The 26,934-nt window shown below is 48.5% G+C and overlaps 1 protein-coding gene across 4 annotated transcripts in view; it reads left to right on the top strand.

The window, feature by feature from the left end:
• COL5A1 (collagen type V alpha 1 chain) overlaps positions 1 to 26,934 on the top strand; it is a 148,324-nt gene that overhangs the window by 59,493 nt on the left and 61,897 nt on the right. For 3 of the 4 annotated variants that reach the window (XM_064727571.1, XM_064727570.1, XM_064727572.1), the window contains 9 exons: positions 8,010 to 8,141; positions 10,120 to 10,266; positions 10,379 to 10,627; positions 13,430 to 13,582; positions 13,862 to 13,918; positions 18,630 to 18,671; positions 18,871 to 18,933; positions 23,457 to 23,531; positions 24,093 to 24,185. In XM_064727571.1, the coding sequence (XP_064583641.1) occupies positions 8,010 to 8,141; positions 10,120 to 10,266; positions 10,379 to 10,627; positions 13,430 to 13,582; positions 13,862 to 13,918; positions 18,630 to 18,671; positions 18,871 to 18,933; positions 23,457 to 23,531; positions 24,093 to 24,185 (1,011 nt within the window). Of the gene's footprint in view, positions 1 to 6,882; positions 6,937 to 8,009; positions 8,142 to 10,119; positions 10,267 to 10,378; positions 10,628 to 13,429; positions 13,583 to 13,861; positions 13,919 to 18,629; positions 18,672 to 18,870; positions 18,934 to 23,456; positions 23,532 to 24,092; positions 24,186 to 26,934 lie in introns of those variants that run through there. The other variant, XM_064727573.1, reaches the window with a different exon arrangement.

Raw genomic sequence — 26,934 nt, 5'->3', positions numbered from 1 at the left:
GATGCAGGGACAGGACATTCAAACCTCCCTCAACTTTTTCCTGCTTGTGTTCCCTACTTTAAATCTTTCATTTTCTACAGGAAATCCCAGCTGCAGCCTGGCTCTGTCCCCCCATGGAGGGCCTGTCCTTGTCAGCCCTGCTGAGGGATGCTGTGCCCTTCCCAAAATGCCTTTTCCAGCTTGGAAAACCAAAAAATACCTGGAAAAATGCACTGCTAGGGTGCTCAGGGTTGTGTTTGCTTTGGGGTTATTGATTCTGGGATGACCTGGGGTTGGGATGGGAATTATCCACCTGGAAATGGAGCTTGTGGTGGTGCCTCCTGCCCTGCCATGGAGTCCTTGGCTGGTATTTGGGTGTTGGCAGAGCGACAGCACCTTCAGGAGAGCTTTCCAGAATTAGCAAAGCCATCTGGCTTTTGTTCCCCTCTCAGGGAATGGCTTGTCCTTCCCTTCCAGTGAGGAGTCCTTGCTGAACTGCTCCACACTTGGGTTTGGGATAGCACACACAGACAGACCTGAAGTGGTCTGTGGGTTCTGCAAGCAGCCCTTTGCTCCTAAAAACCTCTTCGTTTCAAGGCACGAGTCTTAATTCAATTTTAAACAACAGCCACGAGGCTGCTGATCCAAGGATGCAGAAGTTAGGGGTGGAAAAATTGGATTTGGTCTTGTGTTGGGGCAGGGCTGAGTGTTGGGGACAGCATGGGGAGGGGACAAGGAGGGGACAACACTTTCCTGCCTTGTTTCTTCCAACCCAGCAGGCAGGAGGAATGGAGAATTCAGGGATCCTCACAGGATGGGAAATTGCCTTCCTCCCTGGGACTGTAGAACACAAAGGTTGGGCAATTAGCAGAGAGGTTAATTAGCATCCAGCCAGAGGGCTGATGCTCCTCTTGCTGCTGTGGGCAGGGGAAGAGGCTCGTGGGCTGGGATAATTGCAGAGTTTGTGCTCTGCAAGGCCAAAATCAGGGATGCTCCTGCCTGGGATGGGCTGGGGGTGCAGCACTGGGCTCAGGGTTTCACCAGCACAAAATGTGGCACCAAACCCTCTTAAAAGCTGGGGAAAATTTCTGTTTTTCACTGCATCTCTGTGTGGGGATTCCAGTGAAACCCAGCCAGGGGTCAGGGATGCTCCTGGCTGGGTTGGGCTGGGGGTGCAGCACTGGGCTCAGGCTTTCACCAGCACAAAATGTGACACCAAACCCTCTCGAGGGCTGGGGAAAATTTTATCTTTTTCACTGCATCTCTGTGAAACCCTGGGATCAGGGATGCTCCTGCCAGGACTGAGGGTGCAGCACTGGGTTCAGGGTTTCACCAGCATCAAATGTGGCTCTAAATCCTCTGGAGGGCCGGGGAAAGTTTCTCTTTTTCACTGCATCTCTTTGTGGGGACCCCAGTGAAACCCTAAACCCAGTGCTGTACCCCCAGCCCAGGCTCAGCCAGGAGCATCCCTGATCCCACAGTTTCACTGGAATCCCCACAGACAGATGCAGTGAAAAACAGAAATTTTTCCCATCCCTTGAGAGAATTTGGTGCCCCATTTCCTGCTGGTGACACTTCTCTCCCTGCTCTGCTGAATCAAACCTGGTTTTTCCCAAAAGGGCTGGGCAGAGGCTCCTGTCTGAGTGCCCAAAGCAGCAGGAGCTGTTCTTGGGTAAGCCCAGAGCAGCCCCTCTGAGCAGGATGGGGACACAAACACCCAGCTGGGTTTACCCAAACCACCAGGAATGTGTAGCTGAGTCACTGCTGTGTGCAAGTCAAGCTTTTCTTTTTTAAATTTATTATTATTTAGCCAAACTTTCAACAATTACCTTCCCATTCTGTAGGGCTCAAAGGAGGCTCTTCAGGCACCAGCTGCTCTGTCTGTGGGGTCACTCCTGTCTGTGCCTGGCCAGGAGAGGCCTCAGGACATGGGGACAGGGACTGGGGGATGCTGAGGCTTTTTTGACCCCTTTGCTGCAGTTTTGCTGCTTTTCTGGAGCTGCTGTGATTAAAGGAGGGACTCTGGGATGCTCTGAGCACCTCTGATTTTTAGGGTTTCCCTGTGGTGATTCCTGGGCCTTTGCTGATGTCTTCAACACCACTCCAGGCTGGAGCTGGGCTGTGAGAATCCATGGGAAGTGCCGGTGACAGGATTTATCAAGTGGAACATCTGAGGGCTGCCAGGCTGGCTCCAAGACAGGGATTAGGGATTTTTGAGCTTCCACTTCATCCTGGAGCTGCACTGACCCTCTGCCCCTCTCTGACTGGGTTTGGGGTTATGGAGCCAGGGAGTTTGGCAGGATAAACCTCAGTGATTCCAAATAATTGGGAAAATTTTACATTATCAGTGTTCACCCTGGCCCTGTGTTTCTCCAGTTGAAATGCAGGAGTTTCCAAAATCCAGCAGGATTTTCTCTTAGGGATGCTGAATCTCAGACTTTTAGGGTGATGCCCTAACCCAAGTCCAGTTAATGATGAGTGGGAGCCCTGAAGAATCCCAGGATTTAGGGAGCCAGTGCCAGATGAAGTCACTCTGATCCTCCTCTCCAGCTGGGTTTTTTTTTTTCTTTCATTGAACCACAACGATTCCTCTGAGTTCCTGAAGTTGATGTCATTGGAAGTGATGTGACATTTTTTTTGCAAGCATATAGAATAAGTGTTAAAAAATGCTCCAGAAAGAGCTTTTCCAGTCCTGTCTGGGAGCTGGCTGGGGAGTTGAGTTAAACTGGCTTTGATGGAACTTAATCCATAAAGCAAATGAATCATCAGGCATAAATGGCTTTACCATAAATGTCAGGCAGATCCTTACTGGTCCTGACAGTTAGCACTTCCATCTGTCTGGTGGAGCAAATGAAACCCTCACAGCTCACAGTCCTGCTCACAAATGTGCTCTCCTGCCTCTTCCTCTTCAACAGAAGTTTTAGGAATAAAGGCCAAAGTGGGATTTATCCCTTTTCTTAAACACTGCCTCTCCTAATCTATACAGTTGTGGTTATTGGCAGGCAAAAAAATTGAAGTTTTTATTCTCCACTTCAAATTTTTTTTTGTTAAACCAGCAAAACACAACTGAGCTCAGCCTCTGGATGCTACCAAGTGCTGCAGTCACTGGAGAACTTCCTTGAGCCTTTTGCCCAACTCATTGCCAGGCCAAAAAAGAACTTTACCCACTGTGTGGGTGGCTGGAGGACGCTGCTGGTGACTTCCACAAAGCAACACCAGAGTGTTTCCGTCTTGCTCCCTGCCTGAAATAACTCATTACTTGCAAACAAGTCTTTGATTTGGCTGCTCAGGCCTTTAAATCTCTTCATTGGTGCATTTTTCAGTTGTCTCTCTTGGAAAACCCTGTCCCACACCGATCTGTGCGTGTGGATTAATGGGATCTTCATTAGAGCTGCAAAAATCCAGCAGGGCATGGGATTTTGGGCTGCTCAGGCCTTTAAATCACTTTATTGGTGCATTTTTCAGTTGTCTCTCTTGGGAAACCTTGTCCCACACAGAGCTGTGTGTGTGGATCAACAGGATCTTCATTAGCGCTGCAAAAATCCAGCTGGGAAGGAGATTTTGGGCTGGTTTGTGACCAAACCTGGGAAACAAACAGACGCTTGAGGGTGGAATGGGAGCAGGGCTGGCTCCCCTTTGCCAGGCAGGATCCCTGGGCACAATTTATTAGCAGCAGCACACTGGAGAGGACACAAAAGGCTCCCGAACCTCCCAGCGCGGCTGGCTCCATTGAAAGTTGCTTTTTAAATCCCAGAAAAGGGGCTCTTGACAGCAGAGCTTTGTGCAGCTTTTGTGAGGTGCAGATAGTGGGGCATTTTATGGCAGCCTAAATTAGCCCCTTTTATTGTTTGCTGCTGAGGGATGAGGTCAATTGACTGGGAATCTGGCTAACAAGGTTTTTACTCCTGGCTGCTTTTTACAAGTGCGAGCACGGGGTATCCCCCAGTGCTGGGTGCTTGCTGGGAGTGAAACAAAGATGAATGGGCTGAGCTTTCCTGCTTCTTCCCCCAGCCCTGAGCTGCTCAGCCTCTCTGCTGGGCCTTGGGTGCTCCCAATTTGGGCTCTCAGTTGTCGCTAATTTGGTTCTCCCTGGGTTTTGCATTGGTTCTCCTGGGTTTGAATTGGTTCAGCCTTGGTTCTCCTGGGTTTTGCATTGTTCGAGCCTTGGTTCTCCTGCATTTTGCACTGGTTCAGCCTTGGTGCTCCTGGATTTTGAATCAGTTCAGCCTTAGTTCTCCTGGGTTTGAATTTGGTTCAGTTTTGGTACTCCTGGATATTGCATTGGTTCAGCCTTGGTTCTCCTGGGTTTTGCATTGTTCAGCCTTGGTTCTCCTGGGTTTTGCACTGGTTCAGCCTTGGTTCTTCTGCATTTTTCATTGTTCAGCCTTGGTGCTCCTGGATTTTGAATCAGTTCCGCCTTGGTTGTCCTGGGTTTGAATTTGGTTCAGTTTTGGTACTCCTGGATATTGCATTGGTTCAGCCTTGGTTCTCCTGGGTTTTGCATTGGTTCTCCTGGGTTTTGCATTGTTCAGCCTTGGTTCTCCTGGGTTTTGCACTGGTTCAACCTTGGTTCTCCTGAATTTTGAATCAGTTCAGCCTTGGCTCTCCTGGGTTTGAATTGGTTCAGCCTTGGTTCTCCTGGACTTTGCCTTGGTTCAGCCTTGATTCTTCTGGGTTTTGCACTGGTTCAGCTTTGGTTCTTCTGCATTTTGCATTGTTCAGCCTTGGTTCTCCTGAATTTTGAATCAGTTCAGTCTTGGTTCTCCTGGGTTTTGCATTGTTCAGCCTTGGTTCTCCTGGGTTTTGAATCAGTTCAGCCTTGGTTCCTGTGAATTTTGAATCAGTTCAGCCTTGGTTCTCCTGAATTTTGAATCAGTTCAGTCTTGGTTCTCCTGCATTTTGCATTGTTCAGCCTTGGTTCTCCTGGGTTTGAATCAGTTCAGCCTTGGTTCTCCTGCATTTTTCAGGCTGGAGCAAGCCAAGGATGAGCTCTGGGCAGGGTGATTGGGTTTGAAAAGGAGAGGGGAAGCAGCAGCCTGTGGAGCGTGGTGAGCTCTGACGGAGCCGTCTGATGCCTTTTCCTGGCGCTCCCCACGTCCCAGATTTATTCAGTTACGCACTGATTTCCCCAAGTTCCTGACCCAGAATGAGCAGGAAGCTTCCCCTGCTCAGCCTCCCCCTCCCACCCAGCACAAGCTGTGGGGCCCACGCTGTCCTTTGGTGTGTTGAGGTTCAGTTTTCTGCAGGGATTTCAGGTGGTTTTTTTCCATATTCTCCAAGGCTGAGCATGCCCAAGCTCCTGCAGGGAAGCAGGGTTGGGATCAAGGTTTGTTCCCCATGCATAGCTCAGGAGCTGCCATCAGCTGAGACTAAAAACAAACCCAGCTTTAGCAAATTCTCTTCTGCTTAACCTTTGGCACTGTGTTTAGCCAAGATGCCTTTCCTTGCTTTATCTGTTCCTTGAGGAAACACAGCTCCAGCCCTGCTCACTTATGGGATGCAGCCTATCAGCTCCCCATGAGGTGTAAATCCAACCTTATCAGGGAGAAAAAGCTTTTTCAGCCTCCCCTGCCTCTTGGAGACGAGTCCCAGGTCTGCTTTGGGGCTGGTTTATTTCAGCTTATCCCAACAATGCCAGGCACTTCCCATGGAAAACTGGGAGCTTTAAGCACCAGAGGGAGAGAAGGGCCCAAGTGGCTTAGCTGAGGTGTCAGGGAGGTGCTGGGGGCAGAAATAGCTGCTGGAAGGGTTTTCACATCAGCCACAGATTGCCTTGGCTGGGTTGGGTATTCCCTGCTGGAGGGAATTCCAAAGGAACAGGTTTGGAACTCTGGTGTGCCTTTGGAGACAGGGATGGTTTTATAATTTATGGCCTGAGTAACCCCATAGCACCCCCAGCTCAGGGGGTCCTACCATGGCCCAATTTCCCCATGGGTCCCATGGGCAGGTGGTGGCCAGAGCTGCTTGGAAAAAGGAAATGTTCTACAAGGCAAAAATCTTGGACTTTTTTATTTCCCCAATACTCTAAGCCCAGTTTTGGTGGTTACATTGCAAAAGAAAAAGCTGGAATAGTAATGGCAGGACTGGATTTATATTAACAACAGAAAAAAAAAAAAAAAGAAAAGGGAAAGGGAAAGAAAGATGTTTCTTGTTTTAAAAATGGAAAATTGAAACCCACTTTGCAGACATTTCTGTTAATTTTGTAAAGGTTATTCGCTGGAAACAATGACTAATGGGCTTCAGTGAATGCTCTTTGAAGGGTGGCTGGGGTAGGTCTGAGAGGTGCCCAGATGTTCCTGAGCTGCTGCAGGGAGGGAAGAGACAACCTGGGAAGGGAGGAGGGAGCTCCAGGCAGCTCTGAGCTGCTCCTGCCCCAGTGGATCTCTGCCCAAAATGTGAACAGCATTCCCTTTTTTGGGGGGACACATCCATGATCCAGTCACACCAAGGCAGAATTGGCCCAAAATATCAAAAATATCCTTTTCCACAGGGCTGTTTGCCAGTCTGGCCAGGCTCCCTTCGGAGTCTGGTTCCTATTACTGCCCAAATCATCCTCCCAGTTTTGCTGCAACACTCCTGCTTTTCCCCCTGATGCTTTAGCCATGTTTGTCTATTATTAAATATGATTTTTTTTCCCTCCCCTAATTAAAGTATCAGCTCTAAGCATCCAAGTAGTAAAGTCTTATGTAACTGTCTGCTGAATGAACTGGATTTTGGCACCGTGGCCAAGCAGCGTGGTGGCTCTTTAGGAAACTCAGGAGCAATTTCTGCTCTGACCTTCTGGCTGTGGCTGTGTTGGGCTTCAGGGAGCAGCTGCTCCATTAACCAGCCCTGGTGCCTAATGAGCTTCCTCTGCACCTGGGTTTTAGTATAAAAAAGCCTCCCTTTGGCTCTTTTCTGGGTTTATCAGATGCATTTCTAATCTCTGGCTCTGTCTGTTGTGGGTGGAACATTGAGGTAAGGAAAGATGCAAAAAAAAAGGGGGTGACGTGAGACCAGCTGGTGGGATGGGAGAAGCAGAGTAGTTTTGAGGCCAAAAAGCAGCTTTTGGGACTGGAGAGGGTGACTCTGCAGTCCTGGACAGGACCAGGTGGAAAGGAGTTGTTGTATTGCTGATTTGGGAGGGGGTACAAACACCTTCAGTTTTCGTTTTTATTTTTCCTGCACTTGGCTTTCTTGGGGCTGTCAGTGCTGTGGTACTGGGTGATTTGTCTTCTGGGGAGGTGGATTTGGGGCTGGTGATGAAGCACAGTGGGTTCACTAAATGAGCCTTGCTTGGTCTTATCCTATGCAAGCTGTTCCAGCTCCAGAGCTCAGTCCCCAAGGGCACTGGGTGCCAGAAGCCAGCTCGCTCTCAGACCAAGGCCGCGGGTCAGCCCCTAGCAAGCAGGGAATATTCAGCTCTTAGTGATCAGGCAGCTCTTGTGATTTCAGCTTTGCTTGCTAGGTAGCTTTTCCCTTGGCCTAAGGCTCCAGCAGACGGCAGAGAGAGGAGAAGCAGAAGACGCTGGCTGTTCCACGAGTGTGGCTTTATTGGAGGGTCCGTGAAGGGTCTCAGCTCTTCTTCTTCCGAGTTAGTAGGGGTACAGTATGCTACTTTTATACCCTTGGCCTGGATCCAATCCTGACCAATGGCAAAGGTGTTAGAGTGACCATAAGTGACCAATGGTAGGGTTTAACACAATATTGCCTTACATGGCTATAGGGATAAGGTACAAGGCGGATGTCCCTGGAGACAGGAAACTTCTTTGCTGCTGTGTCAGCATTCTATTCTCCAAGGGGCCCTGGCTAAACCTGAGGGGTTTACTACAGTTCACTCCTTGTGAAGCAGCCCAAGAGAAGCAGCTGCTCCCTGGACATGGAGCTTTTCCCCTGGCTCATCCCAGGGGATGTGCCCATGTCAGGAAAATGGCCCTGCCACACATTTTGCTTTCCATTTCTTTGTGTTCCTGGCTTTGATTGCAGCCTCAGGCTGGTGTCTCCAGCAGCAGCATCACCCATCCCTGACCCTCTGTGCTCCCTCCCTGCAGGGTGACATCCAGCAGCTCCTGATCGTGGCGGACCCGCGGGCAGCCCTGGAGTACTGTGAGCACTACAGCCCCGACTGTGACACCGCCATCCCCGACTCCCCCCAGTCCCAGGACCCCAACCAGGATGAATACGTGAGTCTCTGGGGGTGGTTTGGGGTGTAACCACCAATATTTGGGTTTATTTCACCCTCTCAAACACGTGGATCCTTCCTCCCGCTCAGCTTCCCCGCGATTCGTCTCCAGCGTCCAAGACAGGGATTGTTTATAGGATTTGCAAGTTCTGGGTTTGAGTCTTGGGAGTTTTCCTTCTTTCTGAGCTCCTTCCATTTCCAGAGACTGAAAGGAACATCCTTTTGGAGCTCAGAAACACAGGAGAGACAACGTGAGCCAAGTGGGGATTATTGACCTTCCCTGGCAGCTCCAGTCCTGTCCAGACCAGCAGCGTTTCTAAATTTCCAGTTATGCTGTTGGACTTGTAAAAGGATTAAACAATTCTTTCTCAATATTCTGTGAAACAACAGGTGTTAAAGGAGGAAGAACCATTTTTCCCCTGGATTTCCTTTTAATCTCATTTTGGCAGAAATGCTCCCAAGTCATCCCTAGGTGCTGCTGTGCCCAATAATTTTTGTATGAAGGGTTCACCTCAGGCCTTTTCCTTAAAAAAAAGAAACAAAATAATAAAGGCTGGTGCAGGATGCATTTATATGTTTGCTGCCCAATCAGAAATGCCTGGGTGTGGCTGAATTTAATGAGCATCACCTGAATTTTGCCCTTTTTAAAGAGCTTTCAGCTCACGGCAGTTGCTGTCTGGCATCCTGACTTCCTCTTGGGCTGATTTGCTTTCAGCTGAGCCCAGACCTGCAGGGTCAGGGAATCCCCATGAACCAGTAATGCCATCAGCCCTGCCAGTTTATCTTTGGGATTAAATTAATCCAGCACCTAAGCAGGGCTTTGGGATGCTCACGGCGAGGCGCAGCCCCAGGCGAGCGCCGCGACCGCTCCGCCAGCGCTTCTGCAGAAACAATAAATAAGACAAATAAAACAGCACTTTGGTGGAAATCTGTGGCAGCAGGAAAATAAAACTCCTCTTTTGGAGCCAGCAGCCCAACAAGAGCTGGCTTGTCCCGAGGCTGTGTTGCTCCATGTAGGAACAACTCCTCCACGCGCCGGCGGCCGCTGCCAGGGAGCGCTGGGCTGGCGAGGAGCGGGGCTGTGCCCGCCTGGAACCAGCCTTTGTTTGGGTTTGCTGCTGGAGAGTGAGTGACTGACGCCCTGTGGGCAAGGCTGCAAGGATCTGCTCCTCCAAGGCCTCCAGCCTGCAGGCCTGGGGTGCCTGGGAAGTCACAGGGGTGCTGTGAGTGCAGGAATGGTGCTGGAGCAGCCACAGGGCTCGCGGGCTTTCTGCTCCTCTCAAGGGGTCAGGTGTGGCAGGTCTGGGAGGTTTCAGCAATCCAAAGTTGAAAAAATATCATAAAATCACTGGTTTGTGTTGGAGGGATCTTAAAGCTTGTCAGATTCCATCCCTTGCCAGGGCAGGGGTGCATTCTGCGATCCCAGGTTGCTCCATGTTCAACCTGGCCTTGGACACGCCCGGGGATGGAGCAGCCCCAGCTGCTCTGGGTGACCCATTCCAAGGGCTCCCTGCCTTCCCAGGGAGGAATTTCTCTCAAATACCCCCTTGGACACTTCCAGGGTTGGAGGGATCTTAAAGCTTATCAGATTCCATCCCTTGCCAGGGCAGGGGTGCATTCCGCGATCCCAGGTTGCTCCATGTTCAGCCTGGCCTTGGACACCCCCGGGGATGGAGCAGCCCCAGCTGCTCGGGGTGACCCATTCCAGGGAGGAATTTCTCCCAAATATCCCCTTGGACACCTCCAGGGATGGAGCAGCCCCAGCTGCTCGGGGTGACCCATTCCAGGGAGGAATTTCTCCCAAATATCCCCTTGGACACCTCCAGGGATGGAGCAGCCCCAGCTGCTCGGGGTGACCCATTCCAGGGAGGAATTTCTCCCAGATATGCCATCAGTGTGAAGCTGTGATGTCCACAGGAGCTGCAGGGACACGCTGGGTGCTCCCCCCTCATTCCCTGCTTCTCCTCCTCTCCCTGCAGTACACGGACGGGGAGGGAGAAGGTGACACTTACTACTACGAGTACCCCTACTACGAGGATGTGGACGAAGCTGTCAAACCAGAAAGCCCCACCACCAAACCCAGCCCTCCTGATGTGGCTGCTGGAGAGAAACCCGAAACCAAGCAGGTACTGAGGCAGGTCCTGGCAGGGGTGTGGGTGCTGAGCCTTTGTAAAGGGGAGGATGATGCAGAATGGTTTTGTTCTCTGATCGTGGTGCTTTATTTCCCACATTTAACAGGATAATCCGGCTCCCACAGCACCCCCTGAGAGAGGGAACCCCGGGAAGCAAGCCAAGGAGGATGGAGCAGTGGATGATCCCCTGGTTGATGAGTACAACTACGAGACCATCAACGAGGAGTATTTTACTCCAATGCCCTATGAAGACATCAACTACAACGAGGAAATCGATCCCCAGGGTGGCCTCACTGAAAATGCAGTGGAAGCTGAGCTCCCCACGAGCACTGTCGTCACCTACAATGAGACTGATGTAATTTTAATTCATTAATTTTAATTTTTTTTTTAATTAATTCTGCTGTTTCATAGCCCTGGAAGCAAAGGAGACAGGAGCAGCCAGATGGTAAATCCATAAGTGGTTCAGGCAGCTGCAGGGAGAGGAAGTTTCTTGGAAAATGTTTTCACTCCACATTTTTCAGGGTGGGGAACGCAGATATTTAGAATTTGGTTAAGGATTATTCCCCTGGAAAAAGCTGCTCGTATTGACATCTGCATTTCCTCGGGTGAAGTGGTTGTCTGACAAAAAGAGAAATGAGGGTTGCTGTTAAAATCTCAGTAAAAGCCTTTTATCCCAAAGTTATTAATATAAATCCTTAAAATGTTGATTTGCTGGAGAACATCAATATTTTTCATTTTGCCATTTCCACTGAAAAGCATTTTTATGTTTTTCAGTTTGTTTTTTTTTTTAAAAAAAAACAATTTCAACACTGAAACACAGCCTTGATTCTAAAACTGCTGCATCCACCTGGAGTGAACTCCTTTATTGTGTGCATGGATCTGCCCAGAGCTGGGATCAGCCCAGACCCCACAGCTTTCTCTGCTGGAAAATTGAACTTTTACCTCCCCACACTTCAATAACCTCCAGCTGAAATGCTGCACTCCAGACCCTCCTGTGCTTAAGTTCTTGCTTTTTATGTTGATGCTGAAACAGGTGAATATTGGTGGGACTGAGATGAATTTTTGGGGAGCTGGATGCTCACAGAGCAAGGAAATAATGGCATTAAATGGGCAAATCCTTCATTATCCAGGAGCAGCAGCATGGGAATCAAGGTTGGGATAATGTGGAATTGTTCTCTGAGCAACCTGCTCTGGTGGAAGATGTCTCTGGTTTGGAACTGGTTGAGCTTTCAAGTCCTTCCACACCATTCCATGTTCCTGTAATGCTCCCAAATCCCATCTTAATTCCCAGGAAAATCTTGGGGCTGCTTTCTCCAGTGGAGAATTATTTGTTGTGGGGCAGTCACAATTCAAGGCTGGCAAAAGAGACAGCAAAAGTTGGCCAGGATCCCTGGAGGTGGAAATTAGAGGGAAAAATGTCCAAGCAAAGATCTGAGAAGCTGGAGAGAGGCAGTTGCAGATCCAAGGGCAGGGGGGGATCCAGTCCAGCCAAAATGGGCAGGAGGAGATTGGAGAGCCCAAAATGCACAGGGAGGAAAGGAAAAGGCTCCAGGAATGGAGGGAGACAATGGGAGGGAACCCATGGATGGGAAAGTTTTCCATTTCCTGACCAAGGGCCAGAAATCTTTGGCCAAGCTTGGATTTCTAAGAGAGAGAAATTAAAGATTGGATAGAGGGGCCTTAAATAAAAAAGTGGAAGAAGAAGGAGGAGGCTTCAAGGGCCACTTTAGTTGTTAAGGAAAGGAAATAGAGGAGGAAAGCTCAGGCAGGGAACTGCCCACTTACTCCAAATATCATCTTTCCATGCAAATAGACCTGAGGACCTCAATTAAAATATCAAACCAGACATTTTTGATATTCATTTCATGCAATTTGCTGTTATCCTCAAAGCCTTAGAGGCAGATGAGATTTTTTTTTTTAGATTAGGGTTTTAATGTTTCAAAGTGCAAAACCAGGTGAAATATTTCAGCCAGGATAAAAGGGGGGGGTGTGATAGTAACAGATCCATTTGAACCAGCCCAAAGGAAAAACAATCCTGACTTTTGCAAGTTTTCTAATTAAATAAATGCCAAACTATAATTTCTTCCAAGGCCAGTTGGTGTTTGCAGAGCTAAGAGAAGGTGGGCTGGTGAGTACCTTAGTTCTAGGCTTAATCTTAATTTAAAACCTCCTGAATTTAGACCCAGATGTTCATGTTTATGAGTTCTGAGCAGTTTTGGCATAGAAAGAAATCTGGAAGTTATGATGACACTGAAGTGACTTTGAATCCGTAGTAGTGAGGAGCTATTTCTCTAGGAAGCACTGGAAAGGATTCAATTTCTGGACTATTTTGGTCATTACCTGGATAAGAAAGAAACCAAATAAACCTCAGCAGCACATGTTGTTCTTTGCAGGGCTGCTCAGAGCCAGGGGTGCCAAAGGGCTGAGCCTGCCAGGCTGCTGGGAGAGCAGCAAGGAAATTCTGAGCCCTGTCTGGATGTCCTTGCTGTGCTCCGTGGCATCTGAAGGGATTCTGAGAGGACTCAGGGGTTGAGGCATCAGATTTGGAACAGCTTTCTGCTCCTTGGATGGGCCCAGGCGCAGATTGGATCCCAGACTAAACAAACAGGAGGCTCCCACAGAAGTGAACTGGGGTTTTTCCACATTTCCTGTGTAATTGGACACTGACAGTGACACATCCTGGGTTTGGTGTGCATCTGAAATCTGGGAACGGATGTGGGACTCCTTGGCCTTGATAATCCAGGGTCTCCAGCACCAGGGCTGGGAGAGATGAGGAGGATTTGGAGCCTGAAACTTCCATTACCTCTTCCTTCAGGCATTTGCAGTTTGCTCCTGACACGAGCTTTGTGCTGTGTTGTGTTTTCCTCACTCCAGTTTTTCTACTCACAGTGTTTTACTGGGGATCAGTGAAGAAATCCCAGGGAAAGCCAGAGCGTGTATTTGACATGAAGCTTCTCCCATCTGTCTTCCTGCTGTTGGAGAAGTCACTGGAGACTTAAAAATTCCAGAATTTAACTTTTCCCCGGGTTTTCCCCTTGTCAGTCTTATTAAAAAAGCATCCTCATTTTGCAAAAATCACTCCCTTAATCTAACAACAATTAATATTCCAGCATGGAGAGAATTCCAGCCTGACCCATTGCTGCTCTTTCCTCTCCAGGCTGCTCAAGGAGGGGATGACCTGGATAAAGATTTCACTGAGGAAACCATAAAGGAATATGATGGGAATTATTATGACAGTTATTACGACCGGACAGCCTCTCCTGACATTGGCCCAGGCATGCCAGCCAACCAGGACACCATCTACGAAGGGGTGAGAGGCTCTCTGCTCCATCCAGCAACATTCTGCTTCAAAATGTTGGTTCTTCCATAATTTAGAGCAGAATTAGTGCAAAAAAAAAAAAGGATTAACCCACTTGAAAGTTGTATTTAAACAAAGAGGAGCTGCCCTGGGTGTTTCCTGCAGGAACCTCAGCAGGGCTGTGCCAGGATCTCCAGTTCCTGCTGGGATTGGTGGTGGTGATGATGATGATGATGATGATGATGTGGCAATGTCCTCTCTGACTGGTTTGTGTTTCCCTGTGTCCCACAGATTGGTGGCCCCCGGGGTGAGAAGGGGCAGAAGGGGGAACCTGCCATCATTGAGCCGGTAAGGAACACCTGAGTTTGGGGTTTTGTTGGTTTTTCCCCCCGTGGAAAAAGGTTCAGACAATTTTTTTCTCATTGGGACAGCTGGGAGGAAAACTCCCCATGAAATAATTCCCTGTTCATTGAATAAACCACTGTAATTATATAATTTTATTTTAAAGCTTCAAGGAGTGACCTAAATCGTGAAGGAAGTGCAAGAATTCCCATGAAATCTCTCATTTAGCAAAATCAAACCTGGGACTGGAGTGTTGGGCAGGGGACAGCTCTCATCCCTCAGGAGTTTGGGAGCATCCAGGTTGTATCCTGCCCTGAACTCCCAGCTGGGGCTGCCTTTAATTGTGCCTCCAATGGGAATAATTTCATCCCTGTGGGAATAAAAGGGATATAAAATAAATCCCTGCAGCACAAAGCTGTGGAGAGGTTTGTTCCTGCACCAGCTCCACAGTCCCACTGTGTGTGGGACCCTTTTCCTTTGTATTTCTGGCCTGATTTTGAGGTTGATTTTCCATCTAAAGAACAATTCCAAGCTGTGGGTGCCCTCTGCAAAAGTGGGTGCCCAACCCAGCACCCCAAGGTGGGGAAGGATCCTCTTGGCTGAGGAGTTCCTGTGAGCAGAGCAAAAGGCTCTTGGTAAATTCCCATTTTTCCCCTCTTTGTATGCCAGGATGCCCAGGTGCCCCATTCCTGCTCCTCCCAGGCTGGAATTGGGGATCAGCTCCTCACACCCACCTGCCCCAGCCCTGTCCCTGTGGGCTGAGCTCCTGCTGGCTGCACACCCACAGCTCAATTAACCTCAATTAAGCTTCACAGTCCCACCAGCTTTTCCTTTGTGGAACCCTCTTCCTTTGTATTTCTGGCCTGATTTTGAGGTTGATTTTCCATCTAAAGAACAGTTCCAAGCTATGGGTGCCCTCTGCAAAAGCTGTGGGTGCCCAACCCAGCACCCCAAGGTGGGGAAGGAACCTCATGGTGGGGCTGGCTCAGGGGTTCCTGTGAGCAGAGCAAGAAGCTCTTGGTAAATTCCCATTTTTCCCCTCTCTGCATGCCAGGATGCCCAGGTGCCCCATCCCTGCTCCTCCCAGGCTGGAATTGGGGATCAGCTCCTCACACCCACCTGCCCCAGCCCTGTCCCTGTGGGCTGAGCTCCTGCTGGCTGCACACCCACAGCTCAATTAACCTCATTTTCCTTGGCAGGGGGCCAGCACAGCACTGCCCATCATCCTCAGGCCATTATTTCCCTTCTAATTTTTCCTCCTTTTCCTCTTTCACCTGAAATTTCTGCAGGTGCTGGGGTGCAGAAGCGTGGCTTCAAAACTCCAATTTAGCCCCTTGCAAAAACATTTCTGACCTTTCCTTCCTCCTCTTCCTTTCTGGGTCTCTCACTCTGCAAACAAAAGGAGGAGCCAGCGATTTCCTTATCAGAGGGGTGGGAGGGGAAGAGAAGGGGGGCAGCCAGACCCCACGAAGATGATGGCACAAACCCAGCCTGAAAAGCTACAAAGCGAACAAAATAGTTAAGTTTAATCATCCAGAAAGAATTTGGCCGCCTTTGCTATTTCAAAACACTGGAGCATGGATGGCTTTTGCCAGAAAGTAAACAAGACCAAATGCTGCCTTCTCTCTCTCCGTGCAGCTCCTCTTGAGCAGGGAAATTCGGATTTGCTGTGCTCTTTAGCTCATTTTTATTTTTTTTTTCCCCCAGTTTTTGATGGGAGCTGCAGGAGAAGGGAAATAAAACCCAAGCACAAAGTTGGATTCTGGTGGATTTTTGCTCCTTGCCTTTCAAACCCAGCTGTCCTTCAATCCTTGCTCTGTGCTGACACTTGCTGGAGGCAGCGGGGCAGGGCAGGGGCGGGAGGGATGGAGAGGAGGGATGCAGGGATCCCAAATGTCCCGGCTGTGGGGTCACCAGGCTGCTGGCACCTCCTCAGAGCCCTCTGTCCTTTTGGGGGGACCCCGGTGCTCCCCTTTAGGGAGGGTTTGCTCGGCACCTCTGAATTGCAGCAGGATTTTGTGCTGGTTTTGGGATGTTGGCTTCATTTGTGGGTGTTGTCTGCAGTGGAACCCTGTTTTCCCCTGGGACAATCCCAAATCCACAGTTATCTTGCCCCCCTCAATGGGATCACCCCACTGGTGCTGTCCTTAAAACCCTGCCACGTTTCCATCGCTCCCATTGATGAACATCCATGGGAACACAGGAGGTTTCCTGCCAAGGACAATCTCCAGATGTCCCCAAGGCCCCAGCTCGACATCAACCAGCAGATAAATATGGGAAGATGCCAAGGATGTTTGCATCCCAAATGGGCCAATTATCCCTGACCCTTCCCCCTGGGGAGGAGCGTGCTGGGGAGCAGAGCCTTGGTGCTGTGTGTGCTCATACACACAGGACCCCAAAAACCTCCTGTGTGGGCTGGAATTCTCTGCACCCTGATTAATTCCTGGTTTAGAACCTGTCACACCAGAATGTGTCACCACTGGTCCCGAAAAGGATGGATTTTGGGTTGTTCACATGCTGGGAGCACAACAAGGATGGATTTTGGGGTGTCCATATACTGGAATCTCAAGAAGGATGGATTTTGGGTTGTTCACATGCTGGGAGCACAACAAGGATGGATTTTGGGGTGTCCATATACTGGAATCTCAAGAAGATCCATCCAAAATCCATCATTTTGAAGTGCCTGTATGCTGGGATCTCAACAAGGATGGATTTTGGGTTGTTCATATGTTGGGATTTCAAGAAGGATGGGTTTTGGAGTGTCCTTATGCTGGGATCTCAAGAAGATGCATCCAAAATCCATCATTTTGAAGTGTCTATATGCTGGGATGAATTTTAGGGTGTCCATATGCTGGGATCTCAACGAAGATCCATCCAAAATCCATCATTTTGAAGTGTCTATATGCTGGGATGGATTTTGGGGTGTCCATATGCTGGGATCTCAAGAAGATCCATCCAAAATCCATCATTTTGAAGTGTCTATATGCTGGGATGGATTTTGGGGTGTCCATATGCTGGGATCTCCACAAAGGATAGGTTTGGGGGTGTCCATATGCTGGGATCTCAAGGAGAATGGGTTTTGGGGTGTCCATATGCTGGGAGCTCAACAAGGATGGGTTTTGGTTTGTTCATATGCTGAGACCTCAAGAAGATCCATCCAAAATCCATAATTTTGAAGTGTCTGGATGCTGGAAGGGATTTTGGGGCGTCCATATGCTGGGATCTCAACAAGGATGGATTTTGGGTTTTCCATATGATGAGATCTCAAGAAGGATGGGTTTTGAGGTGTCCTTATGCTGGGATCTCAAGAAGATCCATCCAAAATCCATCATTTTGGAGTGTCTATATGCTTTGCTCTCAAGAAGATCCACCCAAAATCCATCATTTTGGGGTGTCCATGAGCTGTGATCTCTGGGCTTTCCCTGAGGACAGGCGTGTGGAACTCACCTCTAATTCCCACCCAGTGAAACATTTCCATGGCTGCAGCTGCAATGGACACGACCATGACCTGAATTCCTCCCTGGTGAGGAGCTGCAGAGCCCTTTCTGTGGTGGCAGCAGCAAATTCCCCCTCACATCCAGCTGCGAGATTTGAAATGCCGTAGCAATGAGTGTGGGCACCAGGAAAGGCAGAGAACAGAGCTGGCCGTGCATTTTTTGGTACAGAAGCCCTGATGGAAGCAGGGCTGGGTCATGGCAGGCTGCTTTGGGTTATTTTTTGCTGCTCTGGGCTATGGGAGTGTGGTTTTTGGGGCAGGAATGCCTGGATTTTCCTGCAGACATTTCAGATTCGTTCAGCTCGGCTGGAGTGGGGTCAGCTGAGGATTTTGGCACCAGAGCCTGAGAACAATTTAGGGTGACCCCAAAGCAGCTCCTGCTGCTCATCCATAGATTTTTACAGGATTCCATCCCTTAGGAAAAATGTCCCTGTTTGCCACAGGTGAGCTGGGAATTGCTGACTCCACCTGAGCTGCTTTATCTCAGAGATAGAAGGGACAGAGCTCTTCCCAAACCATTCCCCTGAAAAACATTTCCAGGTGGATTGGGAGTTTTTTTCCGACTTTAACATACTCATGAGAGAAAAAAACAACCCAAACCTTAATTTTCCTGAGTGCATGATAGATCTGATCTAAAGTGATGACAAAATATTTAGATTGAGGAGGTTGCAGTAACAATATCCCAGAATTTTTCCCACACAGCGATTTCCTACGTTCACAGAGGAAATCACAGCGTGCAGCCTGCTGGAAAAAATCACTTAAAAACCACCTTGCAGCTTGATTGCTAACTTCTTGTTAAGCTCTTTAGGGCTAGGAAAAGCTTTATTCCTCAAGCTCCAGCACCACCAAGGCTGGACAAAGTCCAGGATTTGCTTTTCCCCTGGCTCTGAGCAAAGGGAGAAGGGGAAGGTGATGCTGGGGAAGGTGATGCTGTGCTGGGGCTGATGCTGGGAGTGAGGGCTGGGATTTAATAACACATTATTTGGGATTTAATTACACATTATTTGGGATTTAATTACACATTATTTGGCTTTTCCATGATCCTCTGCACCTCTGGAAGAAGTCATCCAGAAGAAGTGCAAACCCTCCAGCTCTGGGATGTCTCCAAGCAGCAGCAAGAGCTGAAATATTTAGGACCAGCTCAAGCACTGGGCATTTCCCTGTGGACAAAATGACTTTGTGGATGTGTCTAATCCTGTTTTTTTCCTTCCTCTTGCTCAGGGAATGCTGGTGGAAGGCCCCCCAGGTCCTGAAGGCCCAGCAGTAAGTGGCATTTTCCCCCTGCTCCTTGGGCTCTGCTGCTCCCATCTGCCACACACGTGCACAGGGAGAGCTTTGGGGTGGATTTTGTGGTGCAAAAAATAAACAGAGAGCTTTTCCTGCTGCTCCTAGAAACCTGCTACAAATAATAACATATTTTCTTTCGTGGCTTAGGTTTTTTTTCCCCCCTTTTCTCTGCCAGGGCCTTCCAGGACCTCCAGGACCAACTGGACCCGTGGGCTTGATGGGTGACCCAGGGGAGAGGGTGAGTGCCCGTGGCTTTCTCCTCTTGGCTGGAGTTTGGGTGGGTTGGTGGGGCTGTGGGGTATCCCTGGAGCCTTCAAATCCTGTTAAAATCCTATTAAAATCCTGTTAAAATCCCGTTTATACTGTGAGAGCAGCTCCCAAAGGAGTTCATGGTGGGATACAGGGCAGGGCAGGTGCTGGGGCATTCCCATGGCACCGTCCCCAGCCTGGGCACTGCCTTTGTTTTAGGTCAGGTTCTTTGTTGCCTCCTTGGTCCCTGTGGTTGCTGCACTGCCCCTTTTCCCCTGGAGCAGTGCTGGGAGGACCCTCCCCTGCATTGCACTGCTGCTGATGGAGCACAAATCCCATTTCTGGTGCCTGGGACATGATTGAGGACGAGGGGCCCTGCCTGAGCACCATCCATCTCTGCCTGCCAGCTCAGAAATCAATCCAGGCTCAGCCCTGGGGGCTCCTGGGCCTGGCTTAACCCTTGTGGCCCTGCACTGTGCCCACACAGGAGCTCTGCAGCCTGGGTTCACAGAGAGGGGGTGAGCTGGGCGTGGTTTGCATCTCTCAGTGGTCCAGGGCAAGCTCCAAAAATCCTTTTTTGGCTTCTGAGTATTTTCAGAGTGCTGTTTTTCCCTGTGGCCTCATCCCTTTCTTGGTTTGCATCTCTCAGTGGTCCCCTAAAATTCCTCGTATGGATTTTGAATATTTCCAGGGTGCTGTTTTTCCCTGCCTGTCTTGGTTTTCATCTCTCATTTTTAGGGCGAGCCCTAAAAATCCTCATTTGGCTTCTGAATATTCCCAGGGTGCTGTTTTCCCTGCGGCCTCTTCCCTGTCTCAGTTTGCATCTCTCAGTGAGTGGTCCAGAGCAAACCCTAAAAATCCTCATTTAAATTTTGAATATTCCCAGGGTGCTGTTTTCCCTGTGGCATCATCCCTGTCTTGGTTTGCATCTCTCAGGGGTCCAGGGCAAGCCCCAAAAATCCTTTTTTCGCTTCTGAATAATTCCAGGGTGCTGTTTTCCCCTGTAGCTTCATCCCTGTCTTGGTTTGCAACTCTCAGTGGTCAAGGGCAAGCCCTAAAAATCCTCATTTGAATTTTGAATATTCCCAAGGTGCTGTTTTCCCTGTGGCCTCATCCCTGTCTCCATCATTGATGCTCAGCTGTCCCTTCTCCTGCTGCATTCCTGGCAGGCTGGATGCTGGCCCTGGGGACAGGGGACACTCCTCCTGTCATGTGTCCAGGCAGATGCAGATATTTGCTGGCCAAGCTCCTCTGGAACAGCCCTGCAGAGCCAAGCAGCAGCAGCAGCCACTCTGAGAGGAATAATTTGCATTCTAGGACAGGCTGCAGCAGTGTCCAGAGCAGAGTGTAACCCAGCATAGGGTGCAGAGAGAAGTGATGAACTCACTGCAACTGTATTAAAACCCTCCTTTTCAATTAGAGCAGCTCCTCTTTTAATTTGTTTATTATTAACCCTGAGAGTGTGGCTCATGAATTTACATGACCCTTCCCTGGGTACAGTGAGGAACATTCCCTCTGCCTGCATCTGATAAAGAGATTTTTTATCTGCTCTCAGGCAGGTGCAATGAATTAACAGCCCAACAATAGTCAGCTCTGTTAATATTGGCCAACACTCATTTAGCTCTGGTTTATTCATTGTAAAAAAAAAAAAAAAAAAAGAAGAAGAAAGAGCTTTATTTGCTTTATTTATTTAAAGCTTCTTGCACGATCAGGAGGCACAGAGGAGTTTGTGTCAGCAGCAGAGCTGAGGAGCAGCCTGGGTGTGGGAGGCTCCAGAGGGCTCAGGATGCTTTGGGATGACTTAGGCAGCAGTGGGAAGGAGGAAATATGGCACTGAGGAGAGCAGGGAGCTGTTCCATGGGGGCTCCAGACTGGGAGGAAGGAAGTGGGAAAATGTGTTGTTTGGAAGGGGGTGAGCTGCAGCATTGGAGCAAACTGCAGTGCCCTCACCCACCCTGGGTTTGGTTGGAAATTTGGGTGTCTGGGTGCTCTGGGACTCATCACAAAATATCTTTACCTTCCAAAGCCATCAGTCACTGAATCCCAAGGGAATCACTCCCCTGAGCACAGTTTGGCACCTCAAAAGTGCAACAGGATCCCTAAAAGGCATTACTAAAAATCCTGATTTGGCTTCTGATTGCTTCCAGGGTGGTGCTTTTTCCAAATGCTCCCTTAACTCAGAGACCTCCAAAAGTGCCATAAACATCTCCTATGATGTAATTTTCTGACCAGGACTGAAAAACAACCAGGGAGAGATGGTGAATGCTGAGGCTCCTGAGTGCTTCCAGTGCTGCTTTTCCCAAATGCTCCCTTAACTCAGAGACCCCCAAAAGTGCCATAAACATCTCCTATTATGTAATTTTCTGACCAAAATTTTCTGATTTTCAACCAGCCAGGGAGAGAGAGACACACTTGGTGAATGCTGAGGCTCAGCACCCTCCACACAGACACCCCCAGGTTTCAGTTTAACCCTTCCATGGCAATGTTACCCCAGGGTTTGCATTTCAAATGCAAGTTGCAGTCCCCATCCATGCCTGGCTGCTGTATTTCAGCAAATCCCCATTTCCATAAGGAGAGGCACACAGATTTACACCCAGCCCCTGGCAGGCTGCATTTCTTCCAGGCATTCATGAATTTAAATTTCCAAAGTGCTTTATGGGGTTGATTTTCCTGTGTTTCATTGCTCACCCCCCTCTGCTGGTCCATTCCACCAGGAAAAGACCTCCCACACCCAGCCTGAAACAAAAAGAGGCATTTATGGATAAAAGCACTGCATCAACACTTGTCAGGAGAGATAAACAAGCTCAGCCCTGCTCCACCATAGGCAGGGCTGGAGTTATAGGAGGAGAGGGAGAGAAAAGAAGGTTTATCATACAAAACAAGCCTGGCCTAAATGATTTGTGCCATTTCTGCTCCAATAGAAGGGTGTGGGATGGGCTCTCAGTGGGGTTGAGGGCCCTGGTGTGGGCCAGGCTCAGCAAATTGTGGATGTCAAGCCTGCCTGGAGAAATGGATGTTCTGGAGAGTTCTGCAGCTACTCCTGGGCACTGCTGGGATTTTCCCTGGTGTTTTCCTGCTGCTCCAGCCCTGGGAGCAGCGTTGTTGTTAATCCAGGCCAGTCATGGCGGGGCCTTGCTGTTCATCCAGGCCGCGCATGGCGGGGCCTTGTTGTTAATGCAGGCCTTGTCCTCATGGGGCTGGGACAGGGCCAGCCCTGCTGGGGACAGCACAGCCCTGGCCAGGCTGGGGCAGCTCCTCACCCCACCAGGGTTGGGCTCTGATTCCTGCTGGGAGCCTCAGCCTGAGTGGTTTGGGTTTGTTTTAAGGGGAGGGAAGGAGAGAATTGTGAAGTTGGACATGGAAGAAGAGGGAGCAGAGAGATGTGGGGTGGGGAGATCCTGCTGGAAGGGTGTGGGGCAAGGATAAAGCACCAGATCCTTTGGTTTGGTGCTCTGTTGGGTTGTTTTATTCAAATATTCTGATTTTTAGGCACTTTGTTGCCTATTTGGCCTTCCCACCTTTATCCACCTCCTTTGTAGGGTGGCCTTAGGACTTCCTGGCTTTTTGGTGTCCCCCTGCCTAAGATTTGTATTTACATTTTTTTCTTAGGTCTAAACCTGCAGGCAGGTTGAGGAGAGCAAGAACTACAAAAATATTCATTGCTTGCCCTCCCAAGAGAGTCAGCTCTCTATAAATTGATTTATTGTTGGTGTTTCCTAACTAAAGGAGTGGCCAAGTCCTCAATCCCAACCTGCTGGCCACAAAATGAGCTCTGGGGCTTTTTTGGCCTTGCTGGGATGTGGTCAAATCCCTGTTGCCTTAAACTGCTGTGAAAATTGCAATTAGCCACACACATTGATGTCACTCTAATTTGCATATGGGATCAGTGGAATGAGGAGGAAATTTGGGTTAACTTCAACTTTTTGCCAGGGAAAATTGGCCAAATTTGATTTTTTATGGCTTCATCAATGGATATTTGACTGCCCACTCGTTGCTTTAGTGCCAGTTAAAGATCCTTCTCTCTGTGGAGATCCATGGATTTGGGCTGATTTACAGCCCCTGACAGGATCACTCCATTCCAATGGAAGGAGCCTCAAAGGACTAAAATAATAAAAATTAAAAAAAAAATAACAGAGAAAAATAAAATGACCCAGCTGATTGAACACATGCAGGAATGAATTTATCTCCCTCCATTTCTCTGTCACTGAGTTAGGAAGTTTCATCTGTTTTGGGGGGCTTTTTAATAGATTTTAACAGATCCAACTCTAAACATTGATTCTGTTATCTTGGAGCATGGCAGGGACTTGGATTCCTCCAAAACTGCACAAGGCAGACCCTGGAAACAGCAGGGGCAAGATGGAACAGGAGGGAATTAAGAAAATTGAAGAAAAATTGGAATTCCCACTAACTCAATCCCTGTCATGACAGTATCCTGACATAACCACAGCTGTTAGTGTATGGACAGAACCAAAATGATATTTAGAAGTTTATTTTCATTTCTTCCTCTTTCAGGGCCCACCTGGGCGCCCAGGTCTCCCAGGAGCTGATGGATTGCCAGGACCACCAGGGACAATGCTAATGCTGCCTGTGAGTACAAACAGAACCAAAAAAGGATTAAAATCAGTCAGGTTTCTTGGTTTTGCTGCTGTTAAATGCCCCTTCTTGCAGAAATCTCCCATCTCCTTTACCCCAAGGACGTGTTTTCCTTGAGGGAAAAGATGGATTTAGATGGTTCCTGTTGTAAATTGACTTTTTGCAAAGCACTGGAGCTCCTTCATTAGTCAAAAGCGCAGACACAGGTTAAAATTTTCAGAAGTGATGGATAATGATAAAAAATCATGGAATATCCCAAGGTGGAAGGGACCCATCGGGATTATTGAGTCCAACTCCTGGCTCTGCACAGGACAAGCCATGGAGTTGATGGGATGGGATGGGATGGGATGGGATGGGATGGGATGGGATGGGATGGGATGGGATGGGATGGGATGGGATGGGATGGGATGGACTGGGAGGGCATGGGATGGGATGGGATGGACCGGGATAGACTGGGATAGACTGGGATGGGCTCAGGGCAGTCATGCTGAACAGAGCTGCTCAGGCTGCAGGGACAGAGCTGTGACCTGCTTTGTCCCCACCTTGTTCCCCCAGTTCCGCTTCAGCGGCGGAGGCGACGCCGGCTCCAAGGGACCCATGGTGTCAGCACAGGAGGCGCAGGCCCAGGCCATCCTGCAGCAGGCCAGGGTGAGTGCTGCCAGCTGCAGTGCCTGCCACGGCTCCCTGCAATGGCACAATGAACCTCTCACACCTCTGTGACCACGCTCGGCCCCTGCGCGGTGTGAGGATCAGGAATGGGACATCACACCATGATCAATGTGATCCACTGAAGCCAGATTTATTATCCCCAAAAGAGCTAAATTTATAATAAGTGTCTGCTGTCCACACATCTCTAGCTAATACATGATTGGTTAATCCTAGCTGTTCACACATCTAATATAGAATGCTGATTGGATCTTTCAATTTTTCACGCATCTTGCTGTGGTCATCTGGCCTATCCATTGCTTCTCTTTTCTCTCACTTTCTCAAACTTGCTGACAAACTTGCTGAGTCTTGATGATTCTTCTTCTTGTATCTTTCTCAAGGATGTACCGACCCCATTTCTGAACATGTCCATTGTCCATTTTTTGTGAACAATGTCCATTATCCATTAGTACAAGCAGGCAGGATTGTGAAAATTTGGGAGGGTAAAAATCAGGGTGGGAGTTAAATCTGGAGCTGAATGTGGCCATTATCTTACAAAAACTCCTCAACCTCCCCAAAATCCTCAACAGTCCCCAGTGCTGCTGGTAGAACCTCTCACCTGCCACGGGGTTGCACCTGCATGATTTGGGTTTTATTAACCACCAGTTGATGCAAAGCTGGCTTTAATTTCCTGCAGATCTCTGGGAGACCTGCTGACCTTGGCATATTTTTATTTTGAGGGTCCCTATAAGCAGCTGTGCTCCAAGCATTTTTTTATTTTTGTATGATTTTCCCCCCAGTAAATCCTCATAATGAAACCAATGTCACCGATAGAAGCTGCTCCCAGAATCTCACCAGGCAGATTTGTAATTTCATATATTTATTTGGGAATACATGGTGACCATCCCTGGAACATTTCTTTCCCTGGATGACATCATTGATTGATGTCCAAATAATCATCCCTGGCTCGCTGGTGAAACAAGATTGGCACATTCCCAGCCCAGCTCCTGCTCCCTGCCTGGATGGACACCTCAGTGGGAAAGGCTCTGCACTCATCTCTTCAAAATAAAACTGCATTTTTAGCCAGTGGAGCTCTGAAATTGTTCTCCCCTGGGTGCTCATGGGAGCTTTCCTGAGTGCTGATGTTAAAAACCAGAGATTGGGAACCCCAGAGTCCCCAAACTGCTCTGTTTGCCCCAAAGGGACCCAATTCTGCTGCAGACACACCATGAAGGAGAACAGCTTTTAGGGTGGCAGTTCCCAAAGGGACACAGCTTTGGGGCTGTTTTATCTGGGGACAGCTCCAGAACCCACATCTGGCTGCAGCTGGGATGTGTGGCTGGAGCTGCTTTGTCGCTCTGAGCTGTCTGCAGATTTTAAAACAGAATTTTTGGGGATAAAGTAAGCTAAAAATTCCATTTATTTCACCTTTATATGGGATAAAATCCATTGGGATCTCCCCCCATGGGTAGCACCTGCCCCTGGTGGGTTTTTAATGAGGTGTTTGCCTTAACTGGGAGTTTTCTGCTTTCCATCCTTTTCCAAAGGAGCTGGATTGGAATTTTTACAGATTCAGGCAGAGTCCTGATCCTCCCAGCCACTGCATTTTCCTGTCCATTAACCTTGTGCTGCCAATAATATCCTGGATTATGTTCCTGGTGTTACCTTGTCAGTCTTAATTTCCAGCCTGCCCAGCGTTTTTCCATCAGCATTTTATTTTCCTGGGAAATAGAGGGTTTGACCTGAGAAATGCTTCATGAGAAGCATCTGCTTTCTCCAGCTCTCTGCTTTTGTTCTTTTATTTTTTCTTCTCCCTGCTGAAAATTGTGATTTACCAAAAAATAAATAGTCTCCCTCCCCTCATTCAAAGTCCCTTTTTATTTAAATGTTCATGTTTGGGGGAAAAAATTTAATACTCAAATAAACCCTGGGTAACTTTTGGACTATGGATGAAAAGGTGAATATTTCTAGAAAGGACAAAAATCAATTTTTTCATGAACTTCAGCATTTTGGCTGAAAACCATGATGCAGGAAGGGAAATAAATGTCATTTTTGTATGGAACTACAGGATTGGAAAACAGGGTCCTGCAGCAAGCACAACCTTTTCCTATTTTGGGTTTGTTTTTCTCATTATCACTGCTGTTAATTGCATTATTAGGTTGATTTATCCCCTTAAAATTTGGCTTTCATTAGGCACTGAATGTAGTTGCAGCCAGCAGTGGTTCACAGCATCTCCCTTTTAATGGGGTGTTGTAAAAAGATGCCACAGAACCCAGCATTTGTGCAATATTTCTGCCTTTCCAAGCTCAGTCACTGGGTAGATTTTAATTACTGGAGTACACAGATAATTACAACTCTTTGGAAGTGTTGGATTGTCACGAGGGAACAAATTGTCTGAGGGATGTTTTAAAGCATGGCCCAGCTCCATTTCCCACCGTGGAAATTACTGGGTTGATGCATGGTTAACACGACTCCTTAATTATGGAGCTAAAAGCCCCCTGTGTTCAGTTTGAATTGGAGCTCAGTTTGGAGCATGTTAACCAAAGAAAAAAAGGGAAAAATTCCTCTAAAATTGAACCACCAGGACAATAAAGAAAAAAATTTCTCTTGAATTGAAGTGGGGCCATAAATATTTATGTCCTCTCAGCAGATTCATGGACAGTCCAGGGGCTTTCATAGAATAACAGAATGCTTTGGGGTGGGAGGGAGCTTAAAGCCCATCTCATTCCAAGCTCTTCCATGGGCAGGGACA

The sequence above is a fragment of the Zonotrichia leucophrys genome, chromosome 17, assembly GCF_028769735.1.
Source record: "Zonotrichia leucophrys gambelii isolate GWCS_2022_RI chromosome 17, RI_Zleu_2.0, whole genome shotgun sequence".
NCBI classification, from domain to species: domain Eukaryota; kingdom Metazoa; phylum Chordata; class Aves; order Passeriformes; family Passerellidae; genus Zonotrichia; species Zonotrichia leucophrys.
The sequence above is the reverse complement of the archived record's forward strand: the minus strand, read 5'-3'. Positions and strand labels throughout refer to the sequence as shown.